The sequence below is a fragment of the Stegodyphus dumicola genome, chromosome 2, assembly GCF_044657685.1.
Source record: "Stegodyphus dumicola isolate Sdum_Otavi_A_Nest chromosome 2, ASM4465768v1".
Lineage (NCBI taxonomy): Eukaryota > Metazoa > Arthropoda > Arachnida > Araneae > Eresidae > Stegodyphus > Stegodyphus dumicola.
This window is the reverse complement of record NC_140769.1, coordinates 289,568,016-289,585,743: the sequence shown is the minus strand read 5'-3', so window position 1 is coordinate 289,585,743 and position 17,728 is coordinate 289,568,016. Positions and strand designations below refer to the sequence as shown.

Here is a 17,728-nt window from a genome sequence, read left to right as displayed (position 1 = left end):
ACGACGCACAGCTGCAAGAAGAGGTAACGAAGTGGTTGAAGGCGCAGGCGTCCGAATTTTTCGACGAAGGAATTTCCAAGCTCGTACATCGCTACGATAAATGCCTTAATTTGTATGGTGACTATGTAGAAAAGTAGTATTTGAGTGTGGCTTTCATCTGTATATAATAAAATTTGTTTCCTATACTTTGTTTATTTTTTTATTCCAAAACGTAATCTACTTTCTGGATAGCCCTCGTATGAGCAGAATAAATACTGTGGAAACATATTTTGGATAAAATGAGATGCTGTATGGATTCTATAGAAAAAATTTATCATTTAGCATTTTAGAGTCAAAGCACACAGATTTGTAGAAATTCCCATTAATGATGCTTCAAGTTTATAAATAACATTTACAGTTACAACTCTACTTTTGTGGTCACCCAGAGAGATATTTATACAAAAAATGGAATAGTATTGAAGATTAATGTAGTTTTAGTGTTATAAATTCCAATTCACATTGGTGTGTTTAATGTATTTTGTCAAACAATTTTTGGCATTAATAGTGTGTTGTGAAATATGTAAAAAAAATATCGTTATCATTAAATACAAGATGTCTAAAATGCTACCAGATTAGAACCATTATTTACTTCTAGTTCTGTTGCAAAAAAATAACTTACTTGAGGCAATGGAGCAGCAGCTTCTGTTCTCTTCCTTTTCATGCTGCCATATAAAAGTAACAAACGTATTTAGAAACAACTAACAGAATAGTTAGTGTGCATATTACAAACATTTCCTATATTTACAATCACATATCAAAACCTAGAGAATGCTGCATGCAAGTTTTAAGAGTGCACTGACATCAAGTAAAACTAATATAAACTATGAAAAAATTATGAGTTGCTGGAAATGAATTTTTCGAGTTCAACAGTTTCGTGCACATTTATGGTGAGCCATGTATGTCAGATTTTGTTATACTATCCTACATTACGAAGAACTTAAGACCCCAGAATTATGAATTAAAGAGAATTTACTATAAATACATTTAATATTTCCAAAATTTATCCCCTAAAATTTCAAATTTCATACGAAATTGATACCCTATGTATCATTCATTTGCATATTCCAATATTGAGATTCTATTCAAAAGAACATGAAATTCTTATACATTATTATACTAGATATGTGCAATATATTGCACTTCATATAACTTCTTATACACATATTGTTTGCTTTGAAATAGTTTACACCAGTTTGCTTTTACCAAAAGCTTCACTTTTATTTGACTTTGCTTACTAGAAGAAATCCGAAAAAGAGCTTCACTTACACCAGGGCTTCTGCACAGCATCACACGATGCAAGTAGAGCCTATGGGCCACAAAAACTGGACACTTACATACTGGAGATGTTGGTCAACAGAAGAGAATTTTTCAAATTATATTTTATTTCAAACCAGTTCACTAAAGCGTTGTTTACTAAACTGCCTTGAAATAAAATTAATTATTCTGGATAACAAAAAGGCAGGCACAGAAGGCTGTTTCAAATGCAGATTAACAATGAAGACACTTTTTTTAATGTGAGATGAAAGTCTCCTAAAATGAGTGTTTCTTTTAAACCTGTATACATGTACCATTTATTGTAGTGACAGCAGACTTTACTAAAAGACTCTCTTACTAAAAGAATGGCATGCAAAATACATCTCTAAATCCCAAAACTAAATAAAATAAAGAAATTCACAATTTTAAATAAATATCAGTAATTAATCCGTACTCGTCGGGACTTGAGCGATTCTGGATTATCGATTTTTCCGGATTATAGATCATCAGTTTAAATCTGGTAAGATGGCATGCAGAAATTATAAAATTAAAAATACGAAACCGTAATTTATGAAATAAAGAACAATTATGATCTAAAAGGTATCAAAATTTACAAAAAAAAAAAAAAATAATAATAATAATAATAATAATAATAAAAAAAAAAAGCTTATTATTTATTTGTTTACTTTATTAAACATTTCTTTCAATGTAAGTCGTTTAAGTTGCTTCTTTTTTTATGTGATAATACATTCTCTTTAATTCTATAAACAGACATAATTTCTTGTTCACTTACAAAGTTCTGCTGTATAAGTCCTATAATTGCTGTGTCGAGAATACCGACTAATTTGTCAATCGAAATTTTTTTGTTTTCAATTTTTTCGGCGTTAAAGATAAACAAAGGATATGCATTTATCCATTTTTTGCAGCAATTCCACTTTTTGTTTAATGGACTTCGAAACATACTTTCGCTTTGTAGATCCTTTACATATTAGTAAATATATATCAGAAATTCTATTTGACATAATCGAAAATTCAAGCTTACTTTTATAAAATTGCTCTAATAGTCTGCAAAAAATAATAAGCCGAATCCAATTCAAAGATTAAGGAACAACGTAATCTGCAACATTAACTGAATTAGATAATTTTAGCTTAGCTTATACCGTCCGTTATACATTAAACGCGCATTCGTAAACGTATTTTGTGCACGCGCGTATTCGCCGCCGTAAAGGTCTTACACGCATGCGTCACTAAGACGCATGCGCAAAAAGTTTGTAGCTTTGAGGTCCGGATTATAGATCATTCCGGATTATGGGTGTCCGAATTAACGACTTTTGACTGTACTTTCTTTTTAATTCTGTAGACAGACATAATCTCTTGTTCAGTTACATTGTTGAAGTCCTGTAACTGCTGTTTTGAGACTTCCAACTAACTTGTCAATCGAAATTTTCTCGTTTTCAGTAACTTATCTGTCCCTTTCTTCACTATCGGTAGCGGTAATTTCTGGATCTAGAACCATACTACAGATTTCGCTATTCATTAATTGATTGATGATTGAGAAGCATTGTTATCACAATAAGAAACTTCTTTTATATCATCTTCATTTATTACCGCTTCTCCACATTTCTTTACAAAATCTGTTAATTCGAAAATTTCACCTTTGCTTTGCTATATCTGAAAACCTTTAAAATTCGCGGCTATTATCATTAAATTTAGCTATCCTTCACTATACATATTTGGCTATGCATCATGAGCTTGGCGACTAATGACACGTCGTTCCATTAAATTTTATCTTGCTTCTATCATGCACTGAGACAATTAAGCCTGCATTGTATTAGTTTAGTTATCTATTATACTTATGTCTATTTCTTGCACATGCACATTATCAGAGTTCTGAATAAATATGTCCTAAATTCTGCAACCCAGTGTGACCATACGAGTCCTGCGCTGGTTCCGGGTTTATGTGAATACCAAATCAGTTATTCTTAATTCAAAGAGCCCTAAATGTAATCTTTGGGTTAACAAAATCTATTTTTAGCATATGGAAAGAAATTTTTGGTAAATTTTTCCTCATCAACAATTTTTAGCACAACTGAAATCAAGCGTAATGTCAACATATAAGGTCACCACACTCTTTTATTATTCAAATACTAAAAAAAATATTTTTTTTAGGTATTGCTATGAGTCATTACTCAAGTAGATAACGAGTACTGCGAGTCATTAGTCAAGTAGATGTTTAGATAAACATGTGGTAATGAAAGGAAAGTATAATAAATAATGATTTGCCAGGTGTGCATCAGATCTATGATGTACCTATGCAGAATGTTTCGGTTTGAGATGCGTGCCAAGCAAATACGCAGCAATGGAGCCAAATTACTGATCATACAAATTTATGCTAAATTGATTGTTTCTTCAGTAACAAGGTATTTTATTTGGTGTGGAAGTGAAATTAAGAATTGGGACTCTCCAGATGTTTTATTATACACGGAGGGGGAAATCAAATGCGCATGCGTAAAGCCTACGAGAAAAATTTTATTATGGTTGATGGTTTTGATTTTCTTGATGGTTTGTGGCTTTGAGGTCCGGATTTTAACTCATTCCAGATAATGGACGTCCAGATTTTGAACTTTGTACGATACCACTCAGGTGTGGCAGAAACTCCATTAGGATTTACTTATTTGCACATCTTCAGGGAAAAGGGGGCCCATTGTTATACTAAGCTAAGAGGGATGCGGTTTCCCTTGCATGTACTACTGGACCCAAAACACCCAGTTCAGTTTGGGGGAAAAAATACAGTTTATGCTTTTGCATGATAATTTAATACTTGCATACAAATATTTTAATAAAAATGTGTAAAGTTAGCCATAATTAAATACATTAGTGTGATGGTTGAGACTGAATTTTATATGAAAATTTTTGATATATTTGGTTAAAGTTAGTTGTTGATATTCATAACACAGATTGCAAGTGTTGATCTGTCACTTTATTTCTTAATTTTGACTTCATTAGATTCATAAGAGAAAATGTTTGTTCACACATATATATATGCTACCAAACATGATAGCACATCTGCTTGCATTATTTTTTAAGTGCAAAAATTCGGCAGGTGGAGTTCTACAAAAGTCCAGAATATCTAAATCATGGAATCTGGATTTGCATAAGTCAGAAGTTTGTACATCGATAAGTTCTGATTGAACATCTTCTGGAGCTTCTTCGACTACAATGGAGCCCTGAACAGTTTAAATTTAATCTTATGCAATTCAAAGTCTGTAAATCACTTTACAAAAAAAATAAGCAGCCTTTCCAGTTGTTTATCAGGAAAATTTTCTTTTAGCTTCTTCAGGTAGAGAAAATTGACAAAATTTTGACAGCCAAGCTGCTTTGAGAACAGCTGGAGTTTTAGTTTGAAAGCAGATACTGCTTGTTAGGTGATTGATGAACTAGTTTTTTTCCCATCAATTTTGTGTTTAGGTCATTCAGATGGGCTCTCGCATCAACTAAAAATGCTAAGTCGCACTTGAAAGATGGTTCCTTTACAGTGGCGTAGCTAGGGTGGTGCAAGGGGAGACATCTGTCCCCGGGCGCAACATCCAAAGGGCGCCAAATTGATGCTATGAAATTTTCTAATGAAATGTTTTCCATTCTTGGCACACAGAAAGGGGCGCAAATTCTTCAATTTTCCCCAGGCGCTGGAAACCCTAGCTACGCCCCTGTTCCTTTAAAAACCTAGTTTGTTTCCCATTTTCATCAAGGGATAGTATTATTTCATCAATCAAATCAGCAACCCTTTTCAAAGCCTCTCTACGGCTCAACCATCATACTTTAGAGTTCCCCGGGCGCTGGAAACCCTAGCTACGCCCTTTTCCTTTAAAAACCTAGTTTGTTTCCCATTTTCATCAAGGGATAGTATTATTTCATCAATCAAATCAGCAATCCTTTTCAAAGCTCTCTACGGCTCAACCATCATACTTCAGAGTAATATATGAGATCACTATGTGGTGCATCTGTATGTTCTAGGATTTCCTTAAATTGCTTGTGGTTTAAAGCATGCCAGTGAATAAAATTTATTGTATCGCTCACTACTTTCATTAGGCGGTCAAATCCTAGTTCTTTCGCACATAGCTCTTCTTGGTGTATGATAGAATAATATGAAAGCAAATCTTTTCCTCTATCATCCTCTCAGTAGACTCCCCTAACTTTACTCCCTAGTTTATCCCCTAAGATTTCAGATTCAAAACAAAAATGATACCTTATGTGCCATTTACGTGCATATTGCTATATTGAGCTTCTATTCAAAAGTAAATAAAATTTATTTCAAAGTCTTTATTATTTTCTCTCAAATTAAAAAAAAGCATTTTGATGTCATAATGGTAACTATCCACGATCATCAAATCACACATCTGTATTGTTATTTCCCAAAACTGAGTTTCTTTTTCTAAAAGAATGGCATGGAAAACATGTCTCTAAATCGCAAAACTAATTAAACAAATGAACTCATAATTTTAAATACATATAGGTAAAATATTAGAGTCTACAATAATACAAGAAATGAACTTGCGAAATACTGTATGAAATAAAGATTAACCGATGTATGAAATATTTACTAGATTAAAAACCATTCTACATCTATTTTCTTGCTTGGACAATGTTCTTTCTTTATTACTTGTTCCGCATACCTGTCAGTTTCTATTGATAGTATTTCCCAAAAGTTCACATTCAATACTTCTTCAAAAACCTCTAATGGTTTGGATTAGCACCTAGTTTTGCATAATCAGAGGGTTTACACCAGGTATTCCTGTAAATTTTTTTATTTCAGGCACATTATCTATTTCCTTCCAACACCATTCTTCCGATGATTTGTCTGCGATTCCAGAAGGTTCACAATCATCATCACTTATTAGTCGCCTAACACGTTTTCGCTTTCTTGGTAATATTTCACTATTATTATCTTCATTATCAGTATCAGGTAAGTGTACACTTATTTCTTCTGATTCTTCATAATCGCTCCAATCACCTTTACCTTCATAGTCTGCAAAACTCTTATCTATTATGGTATTTACTATACAACACATTTTTGCGTTATTTTTCCGTTTCACCGGCGCAAACCTCGCCAAGCAGACTTTATTGCTTTATTGGCAACAACACACAGTATACACATAAAAAATGTCAGCAAATGTTAGTTCTAAGATGTTTTTTTTATCTTGAATGCATAAATAAAAAATATTTAAATATTGAATTTTGGAACAATATTGAAAGAACTTTTCATACCATTTAACTGAAGTTAATTCTTCACACCACTCAACACTCCGCGACTTTATCGCTTGTGCCAGCGAAATGGAAATTTGCGCCAGCCAAACGGAAAAGTACCATTTTTCCTTTACAGAAATATATATTGACCGATGCTCACACTAAATTTTTACAAGAATGAAATCTTACAGACTAACAACAATTTGGGCGTGACTTGTACCAAGAAATTCTATGTAACAACATGTGATAGGATCTGTGATATTTCCACAAGTAAAAAAGGTGTTGCCAAATTCAGTACACTAGAAATTTTAAACTAAATTAATTATCATATTCAACAGTATGCATGACGAGTGTAGCTCGTCATTGTGCGATATGGCATGAAAAACCAATGACGAGCTTGACTCGTCATTTTACCGGAAGGGGTTAAGCTTTTCATGTAGGCACAAAGGCTCAACAGCGGCCAAGTGGTAAAAAGGCTAAACACCGTTAGCTCGGTCCGGGGTTCACATTCCGATGGAAAGGCTGACAGCATGGGCACTTTCGTGGTTTTCCCCTTGCTTTCTAAATGCTGTTTAAATTTGCTTCATTCAAAGTTTTTGTATATAAATAATTACGGTAAATTAAAATGAACTGTTTTTTAAGTGTTTACAGTTGCTTTTGTAACAGACAGCACCACTACTTTTTCCAGTCACACAGTTGGACGTGCCGTCCGCCAACGTAACAGCTAATTAAAAATATTCAGAACTACCTTTCAAATCTGCATGATCTGATTTATTCTTATTTAATGTTAATATTTTATTTATTTATTTATTTTTAATTTTTAATTTTTTTTTTTTTACGTTTTGCAAAATATTTATTTCTTGTGCTGTGTTTTATATTACGGATAAGAAAATTTTCAGTGTGTGGATATACAAGTGTGAATTTCTTTTATTAAATTAGCTGGTTTAAGTATTTCACTGAATTACTTGGTATTAATATAACTGAAAGTGAGCTCCTAAATGTCATGGATATAGATTATATCAAGAACTTCGTGCATATAGTGAATGAAACACACCCGATTTTGTCCTGCTATATTTAGTTGTCAAAATCTATTTTAAACAATTGTTGTAGGCACAGCATTAAAAAGTCTGATGTGTAGACCACATGACTTCCCTTGCACGGAATATTAAATTATGAGCACTTTTTTGGCTGCATTTCATTGAAACTTATTTCCTCGAATCTTTTTAAATTAAATAGATTTCTCTTTAAATTAATTCAGTTCTCACTTCGCAACAAGACAAAAATACAGAAAACCTCAAAATAGCTTTATTAAAAATTGCAAAATATAGAGAAACTTAAAACACCAAATACAATTAAAACAAAAAAAACAATTTTTACAATTAAAATTATTGTTTCTATGCAAAAACAAGTAGTTACACCAGCAAGCAAGAAGGCAGATTTTTCGGTGCACAAAACTGAGTTTACTTTGGGTCCCACTCGGCAAAAAGACACTAAAGGTGCAGAAACGGACTTAACTCACTATTTTGCTAAGTTTCAAATGCAAACAAATATGGCAGCTATAGTAAAAAAAAATTAGGTTTAACCGCACTTAAAAAACTTTTATATAGCTAATAATTCTACAACTATTGCATGCAGATTAACTAAAGGCATAAGAACTTTAACTGGAAGATAAGAACAACATAATTCAACCATTTTTAAAGCAAAATATGCACAATTTACCAACATATAAAAATAATTTTTTAAAAAATGAGCTCACGCAGCTGAGTAACAAAGTGGGTATATTTGCATATTTATATATGTTTGGTGCAGCCGAATTCAACCAAAAAGGTAGGTGCACAACTACATGTTATATCATATACAAAATTTCAACGTTTTGAGTCTACTCATTTTTGATTTATGCGAGTTACATACATACATACGTACGTACGTCCAGACATCGCAAAAAAATCTGTCCTGAGTCCATTTTAAATCCTTTTTGCAACCCGTTTTGGAAAAAAGAGTCCTTTATTCTGTTCTTACCTACAGATGTCACGCAAAAACATCCTTCATTGTATCCGATAGCAGTTAATATTTGGGTATTTTCATTGAAATATCATACTCGAAAATTTTTATGATTGCGACACTTCTTACAAAAGTGCAACTTACTTCGTACAACAACTTCGTTCATTGACCGTCTCATTATTTACAACTTACTTCGTACAAGGAAGTAAAAAAGTGAGTTCCCAAATATCCTAATTTTCTCAAATAATCAGCAAATAATTAATTTTAGTCCTTTTGTTCTTTCATATTATAATAGTTTATCATTTATCAGTACAAAAACTGAGGTAATTAAAAATTTAACTTTTTAGATATTTTTAGTATTTTTTCATTAATGTTATAAGGTATTTTCTCCCTCCTTTCTGCATGCCTTCATAATGTAACCATAGCTCACTCGGCGCGTATTCGAGAGGTGTAGGTTCGAGTCCCGGCGACGCCTTTGCACATTCTTCACACCTCCTGCCTTAAAATAACCTAATGACTCTACAGTGGTGCCCGAACTAAAACGTGGTGAGCGTTGATTCTTCACAACCAGGATTTAACGATCGGGTTCCCTAATCTCCATTCGCCCTTTATAAGGGATAATGTATTTTCTCTTTCCTTCCAGCATGTCTTTGTGGTGTGATGGTCAGCATACTCGGCGCGTATTCGAAAGGTTCAGGTTCGAGTCCTGGCAAAAGACATCGCTCATTTTCAAAAATATCTCTCGGCGTATTATAAAAAAGTAACCTAATAGGTTCTAAAATGTAATTAATGAAAATCATTTCAACCCAAAATAGAATTTGCATTAGTGAATTTTAGTTAACAATAGTGCCCCCCTCTATTCTGAATATTATTGGAAAAATTTAAAGATCAAATTTGATAGTATCTTAAGATGGTTTTGCAGTCGGAAAACAAACTCATATTGATTCATCCTTTTTTTTCTTTACAAATGCCGAATATCTGTTTGCAAGTTCAATCTGTTTTCAAATCAAATGCCGAATATCTGTTTTCTATTTGAACTTGATCAAATAGTGTGTTAGTGTTTAATTCAAAAGATAATATTATGCACTGATTAACATTTCCTCTAACTTTTAATTAAGGTTGCCTATGAGCAACCCCTTTAATTCTGACTCGCAGCTTTTATTTTTAGGCCAGAATATGAATGTCGGAGGGTTAAGGATATTAAATTTAAACAACGGGATTTCTTTTGAAGCACTGCGACATGACAATGTTTAATAATCTTAGCATCGTTAAGAATAATTTTCTGGGTTCTCATATTGAAATTTTCCCAGAGTATTAAAAGTTGTAAATGAAAACGTAAGCGTATTATTATAAAGGAAAATGTAGCCGAAAACTGCTGCGACTGCTATTTAACTCTAAGGAGGGGTTATCAGAGAGAAAATGAGAATTAATATAGATTAAAATTGCATTTTAGGTAGTTATTACTGATTATAATAGATTGCAATATTTGAATATGAATTCTTTGAATATTTAAGAAAAAAATTATGACTGCGAAAATAGAAAAATATTTTCTTGGATTGTTTCCTTTCTCATAGAATGCGGATGAATTCTGTTTTACTTAATGAAAACTAAAATTTATTTGCTAATTAATCTGTCCTCTGTGAAGACTTTACTTCAGTGATCTCTATTAATTTGCCATTTGTTTTTCTTAATTTAAATGCTTCAAGAATAATTAGAAAAGGACCTAATTCTCTTCTTGCCCTTAAATTCTTCATTTGTAAAACTGCATTTTCAGCTATAATCATGTGAAATAATTCTCTAAATATAATTCAGTGCAGACAAAATAAGACATATAAACAGCTTGGAAATGGGATCACCACTGAGATTCTGTTTTAGAAATATGATGAAGCTTACGAAAAATCTAGGAAGCGAAGTAATTCCATACCATATTTTATAATTTTTTATCAATGATCAACCTGTAAATATAATTTAATAATTTAACGTGTATGTATATGTTACCGTGAAAGACCGAAATTGGAGAATATCGACTTTCACCGGAGAATGACAACATTTACCAAATACATCGGTGAAAGATCGAATATTGCATTACATTCTTGTACATTCGGACCCTCATCGGTGTATGTCGACAATCACAGATATGCTCTGGTGTAGGTCGAAAAGAGAGTTAAAAAAAAAGTCATAAAAGTTTAAGTTGTTGCAATAAATAAGATTTGAGTCACATAATTTAGTAAGTTTTTTATTACTATTATTTTATTTTCTCATTCAGAACGCACTGTATAATCAAGTAAGTTTTTGACTTCTATTATTTTCCTTTCTCATTTTGAATGTATTGTGTGTTTTAAATTCTTATGTTCTTATTTTAAGTCTCAAGTGCGTTTTTTCGCGACTGAATTACGGTAAAGAAAATATCATATTCTTATATGTTCAACATTCACCGGTGAAAGTCGACATTCTCCAGATTTCAGTGTTTCACCGTAACGTATGTTCTACATGTAAATATTATAATATATATATGCATGTATATGTGAGGAGAAGGTTCATTAGCGGCTGAGCGGTAAAGCTGCTGAACATTGATAGTTTGGTCCGGAGTTCACATTCCGGTGAACAGATTAGCTGTATGGGCGTTTACATGGTTTTCCCCATGTGTGACGCATATACGATCCAGTTTTGCTTAGAAAGTGCTCCACAGAGGCATCCTTACCCTTAGGCAGATAGCCGTCGAGTGCTTTGCTATATTTAAATAAACCACAACAAACCATATAAGTAATTTAAAAATCGCTATATTTTATATATGCTTACAAAATGGTATATATATGTAATTAAAAATTTTCTAATTGCTTCAGAACCTAACATTTATATAGATATTATATACATATATATACATTAATGAACATTGTATATTTAAAATTTTTTTCTTTGATATTTTATACCTTGTAGAGACATTAGGTATTTTTTTCTGGAAGCAGGCAAGATGAAAAATTAACAACGCCTTTGCCGGGAATCGAACCACGGACCTCTGACAATACCGGCTCAGCGTGCAGAACCACTACACTACGAAGGCAGGAGAAATACCTTATAACCTTGTTCCATATTTTGTTGCATTTATTTATGCCTATATACATACATATAAAAAAAATAACAATAGGCTAAAAATTAAAAACAAAATTTTTAAACCCGTCCTGTGCTATAGCTGCAGGATTGAAGTAAAATAAACTTAAAGCATCTAAAGTTAGAATTAAATTGGAATCAAAGCAAGGCAATTCCTCGCCAATATTAATAATTGCAACTGCATATAAGAGGTTTAACTTAATATCTAAACATTTGAAAATTAAAATAAGAATTTATTAGTAGAACAAACTCAAAAAATAAAAATGCGAAAAGGAAAAATATAAAAATTAATTAGATGCTATAAGTTCATATATATATAATTAAGAATTCCACATTAACTAACACGAATATAACCAAAAACTGCATCAATAATGCACAGTTCAGTAAGATTAACTGCACTCTTAAGAATTTTCTGCAGTCTAGTTTGCGTTACTTTATTCATAAGTCCCTAATCAAAATCAATTAAGTGTTTACGCAGCGTTAGAAAATTAACTAAAAGTGCAGTGACCGCAATGTATTTGCAATTTGGTAAACGATCCTTAGACGTGAAAAGGTCGAAAGCCACTTGTGTTTAGACTTTTCAGATACTTCGTACACATGTAACATAGCATTCGAAATGCAAATCTGGGTATTTACACTATAGATTTATTGATGTAACAAATATGCACCTTTCTACTCCCATGCCTTTAAAAAAAAAAGAAAAAAAAAAAAAAAAGATGCTATTTGCCTTACAGTTTATCATTGAATAATCCATTCCTATTGTACAAAATTGCATTCATACATAGAATTAAACTTGTTTTCCTCTCCATAAAATTGAATGCGGAGAAGTTAGATGTTTTAAACGACACCTACATTTTCCCATGCCTCCAAAGCGAGCTGTGTCACGTCCTTTTTCGGCACTTTCCATCTTTAAGTTTGTTTGTAATTTATGACTATGTTTGTAATTAAGACCCCTGCGATATAAATGGCCAGTTCAACCCCCTATCAGATATTCTCAAACTGCCTCTTCGGAACAGAAAAAGCAAATAAACGAGAGTCCACTTTCAAAACTACTTGAGGAAAGAAATATTATATCTTATGATGGGCCCCAGACCCAGGATGCTACATTGCCCCCCCTTTTCACTTCTCTGGAGATCCACTCACTGCGCCCACTGCAAGAAGATATGCTAGCTGCTGGCCTTATCCATTAGTAAAAATAGAGGGCTGAATCATGACAGGTAATGATTTTTGAAATCGAGGCCTGACCCCAAGGAAAAAGATTTCGATTCACCATTGTAGATACAATTTAAAGTCAGGGTTTGCGATTATTATTCAATTAGAATATTACTCAATTTTTAGCTAATTACATGTCGCATAATTTTTTTTCCTCATTTGATTTCAATTAAAGGTATCGGTATTTGCACAGGAAACAATTGTTTAATTTTGTATTTAACTCTGAATAGGAAAACACAAAAATTATAACTAGTAAAAATTAAGAGGTTTACTTAAAAATTATATTAAATTAAAAAAATCTAATGGATCCTATAGCCACGTGATTTGGATTTAAACATTTAATATACAATGAACCTTCTTGCGGCAGCTTCTTTCAAAAATCAGCAGCATTTCCCAGAAATAAACACTTGTCATGTAGTCACTTAACTCAAACTTGGAATTTTCTGTAGCAATTTTAGTCACATCTTAAGAAGCATAAAATTAACTTTAGACCCAAACTCAGTCACATCATCATAATAGTGGATTTGAGTTCTGAATTATTCATGGGGAACAGGACAACCATTTAAATCTCAAGAACCCTCAAAAAAATATTAAAAAGTTCAAGTCAAGAATTTGTATGCTAAATTAAATACTGTTAAATAAAACAAGTTCAAAAACATCATTAACCAACATATAGACGGAAAAGAATTATATCAGACTTATTGTGTTAACATGTGGTAGTTCTAATTTACGGTTAAGACAAGATAAGCATCATCATTTACATACTTAACACACTCTTAGGATTACTGATTCTGACTCTGCCAGTCAATTATGAAAAATGAAGATACAAATATTTCAAACTAAATGATCCTGCTTACATTTACAATTACAGAAGTGATCTTAATGGATAAAGCTTGTACAGCCATTATGTCCTACATTATATAAAGTGCAGAACCAAAACATTTTAAAGAGTACCCTATCACCTAAAGGGGAATAAAATGTTATGGTTTTGAACGTGACGTGTCTACACAAGCCTGATTTCATCATCTACTACAACGTTTTAAAAAGGTGAGTAATGTTCTGTATGCTAAGCTTGTACTGTGTGCATTAAATGATGCCTAAACAATATATTTTATAACCTTTAAAACATAAACCAACTGCAGTAACACATTATTAAATAATATGACAAAGGTAGGTTAGGTTATTTTAAGTTATTAAAATCTTAAAAAAAACCCACAATTTTCCCAAAGGCTAGTTTCGCCAACATTAGGGCTTTTAGATTTCAGAAACAACCAATACTACTTGCCGATTTTTTTCAAGCAGAAACCAAGAGTTACCCTACAGTTAAGATCAGCCTGATGTTTGATTATACTTACATAATGTAATGATCAGTGTAATGTTAAAATTTACAGTTTTTCTGAATTAAGATATCTTTTGTCATCCACAGAAAAAATAATGAAAGTTTTATAAAATGTGTTCAACTGTAGCTTACTCATTAAACAACATATCGATATAGAGTACGAACTGATGGTAAAAATAGAATCGAAATAGAGTATGAATTGAGAAATTTTTAAGTAGTGAATAAAAGCTTTTACTGATCAAAGTACTTTAAATCCGGATAAACTCGGTAATGTACCGTAGATCGAAATAAAATTAAATTAGACGTAAATATTAATTGATTAAACACAGCTTGAACCCTGATGTAAACATCTACAAATATCTCCATTAGATTAAGATAATTCAGATCAGATGGTGTTTAATAAAATTAATAAAAAATACAATTCAGGTGTAATAAAACTTAATAAGAAAAATTATTCTGAAAATCACTAAAGGTGAAAAGATGGAATTAGCACAATTTAAGTTTAATTCACTCAATGAAATTTATTTATTTCTGGGAAACATTTTCCTTAATAAAGGCTAAAAATTGAAAACTGGAAGATTTGATCTACCAAGAGACAAGAAGAAAAACCAGAGTTGGCAGCTGTGGTTTATGAATATAAAAAACTATTTTTATTCGAATCCTGGTATATACCAACATTTCTGTACTCTTTTTTTTTTTTTTTTTTTTTTTAATTTATAAAGTAAGTTAAAAAGCAATCTAAATAAAAATATATATGCATTTTTCCAAGTACCAAGGAAGGGCATGATTGGAATGATCTTCTAGCAATGGTGAAAGGCGTGGAATAGGGCAAAATAGGTTGAGAACCACAATGTTAGATCTTTTAAGTACTAGTAAAAAAAAAAAAAAAAGAAGTTTGAAGCTTTCCAGGGCATTCAATTATTATTAAATTAAATTTGTTTACATCTAATTAGAATTTCGATACACTTCCGCAAAGAACCCGGCAAATGCAAACATCCCCAACTTTGCCGATAATAGTTCAAACCTGGTAATCCGGCAGATTCAACCTATTCGCTTGTACGAAGGTTGCAATCATTACTCTAACGTTCATTTTGTTGAATTATCCCCATCGTTGTTCGCATTTGCCGATTTAAATTATTCTTCACTTATTTATTATTTTTTTTTTTGTATTTTCCCGTTATTATTTATGAACTTTTAATAAATACATAGAAATATTTTCATATAATTAAGGAAGTTTTCGGTGACAGATGCTAGTTCGTGGAAGAAAATATGGTGGAAGGGGGTTAATGGTAATTGGTAACATGGCTGTTAACGTAGCGTTAAGCACGCAGAATCATGAGGTTTCCAAACGATAAAATATTTTGACTTCATGGGCCACCAAAATATGCATTTAAAATAATTAATTAAGCAATGTTTTTATTATTGGTTATGGTCATAATGAGAAAAACAATATTTATGGCTTAAAACTTCAACCAGATAATATATTGTTAATGCACAATTAGATGATTCAACTGAAATAAAAAAGTATTATTTATTCTCTAAAATGACGGAATAGTTTTATGGATACCCAAAGTCATCAAAATTAGCAAACCACTACTTGTGTAATGAATCCTAGTGCAAATGACTCTTCAAAAGTAATAAAATGTACAATTTTCTAGTTTTATTAACAATGCTACTGAACAGAATTTCAGTACTGAAAATTATTGGTACTGTCAAATATACTATGAAAGACAGGCAGTTGTTTCAACATAAAATGCTTTAAACTGTTTACAAGTACATTAAAAAAATAACACTGAAAAACTGTTTATGTAAAATGGATGTATTAAAAGTCAAGCATTCATTAATTTATTACAGGCACATGGCTCTTACTGAACTAAGACTGTCACTGAATGAGTGTTTGGAATCGACATTTCTTGCTGTCTGAAACCTACTTCACCTATTTTAGAATGATGTAAACATGCAGTTGTGGCTCTCACTGACCTAAAGTTTGGCCACTCCCGATCGATTATATACGTCTACTGTATTTATACCTATTATACTAAAAAATGAAAAAAAAAAAAAAAAAGACATTTGTAGTAGAAATATTAGTATTCTATATGAATTATGGAAAGTACATGTAATGAATAATACCGTGACCAAACACTTAAAAAAAAGAATAGATTAAGTGTTTCCTACCTCGATACTTGAGAAAGCAATCCTGCCACACAACACATAGTTAACTTTTGATTACATGATAGTCAAAAGTCGTTAATCCGGACACCCATAATCCGGACCTCAAAGCTACAAAATTTCTGCGCAGGCGTCAATGCGTAATGGGTTCACACATGCGCATAGGTGTTTACGCATGCGCGTAATACCTTTACGCGTACGCACATGCATGTGCGCATGCGCGTTTAATGTATAATGGAGGGTATAAGCTAAAATTATCTATTTCAGTTAATGTTGCAGATTGCGTTGTTCCTTAATCATCTAATTGGATCCGGCTTACTATTTTTTGCAGACTGTTAAAACAATTTTATAAAAGTAAGCTTGAACTTTCGATTATGTCAAAAGGAATTTCCGATTCTGGAGCTGGTGAAGGATCTACAAAGCGAAAGCATGTTTTGTTTTGGCAATGTATCATAAGACTGCGAAAGTATTTTCAAACAAAAAGTGGAATCGCCGCAAAAAAAAAAAAAAAAAAAAAAATGGATAAAAACATATCCTTTGTTTCCCTAACCATTCTGAAATCTGTTTATCAATTTCACGCTGCCCTGCGCACGTGGGGGGGGGGACGACGCGGCGTGCAATGAACTGGAAGTTGATCTGTCAGCACTATACTTATCTTCAGAGCAGATGTTTTTATTTTATTCGGCTTATAATTCCTTACTAAATGTAGTATTTCATCTCGATGTACTCCGTCTTTGATATGATATAAATCAAATTCCTCGTCATTATAAATATCACGAATACACATCAAATAGTTTTCTGGTTGCAATTTTCTAATTTCGACTATGTGTAATGTATGCTTTACGCATGCGCGAGTTTAAAGAAATGTTTAATAAAGTAAACAAATAAGTATAAAGCTATTTTTGTTTATATTTTGATACCCATTAGATCATAATTGCTCTTTATTTCATAAATTACGGTTTCATATTTTTAATTTTATAATTTCTGCATGCCCTCTTACCAGATTTAAGTTGATGATCTATAATCCGGAAAAACCGATAATCCGGAATCGCCGACGAGTCCGGATTAGACTTTTGACTGTATTACATATTTAGTCCTACCAGTGGTTAAGAGGGCTGAATAGTGGTAGTTCAATCTCGTCTCAAATCCTGAAAAACGAGCTGGCTGGGCAGGTTATTTTTTTTTTTTTGCACGTATTTTGTGACATTTTCGTGGTTTTCCTCAAGTGGTGTAAATATGAGCCTATTTACCCTAGAAAAAATTCACAAAAGCATGCCTTTTTCAGCTAGCCCTCGCATGCTTTGCACATTGAATTAAATAAACACACAAACCCTTCTTATTTTTAAAATGATAAAGTTATTA

At 32.1% G+C, this 17,728-nt stretch overlaps 1 protein-coding gene across 4 annotated transcripts in view; it reads right to left on the bottom strand.

Annotated features, from left to right (window-relative positions):
* Positions 1-17,728, bottom strand: part of LOC146999027 (uncharacterized) — a 60,608-nt gene that overhangs the window by 35,337 nt on the left and 7,543 nt on the right. For all 4 annotated transcript variants that reach the window (XM_085812249.1, XM_085812250.1, XM_085812251.1 and 1 more), the window contains exon 2: positions 659-701. In XM_085812249.1, coding sequence (XP_085668375.1) covers positions 659-701 — 43 coding nt within the window. The remainder of the gene's footprint in view (positions 1-658; positions 702-17,728) is intronic.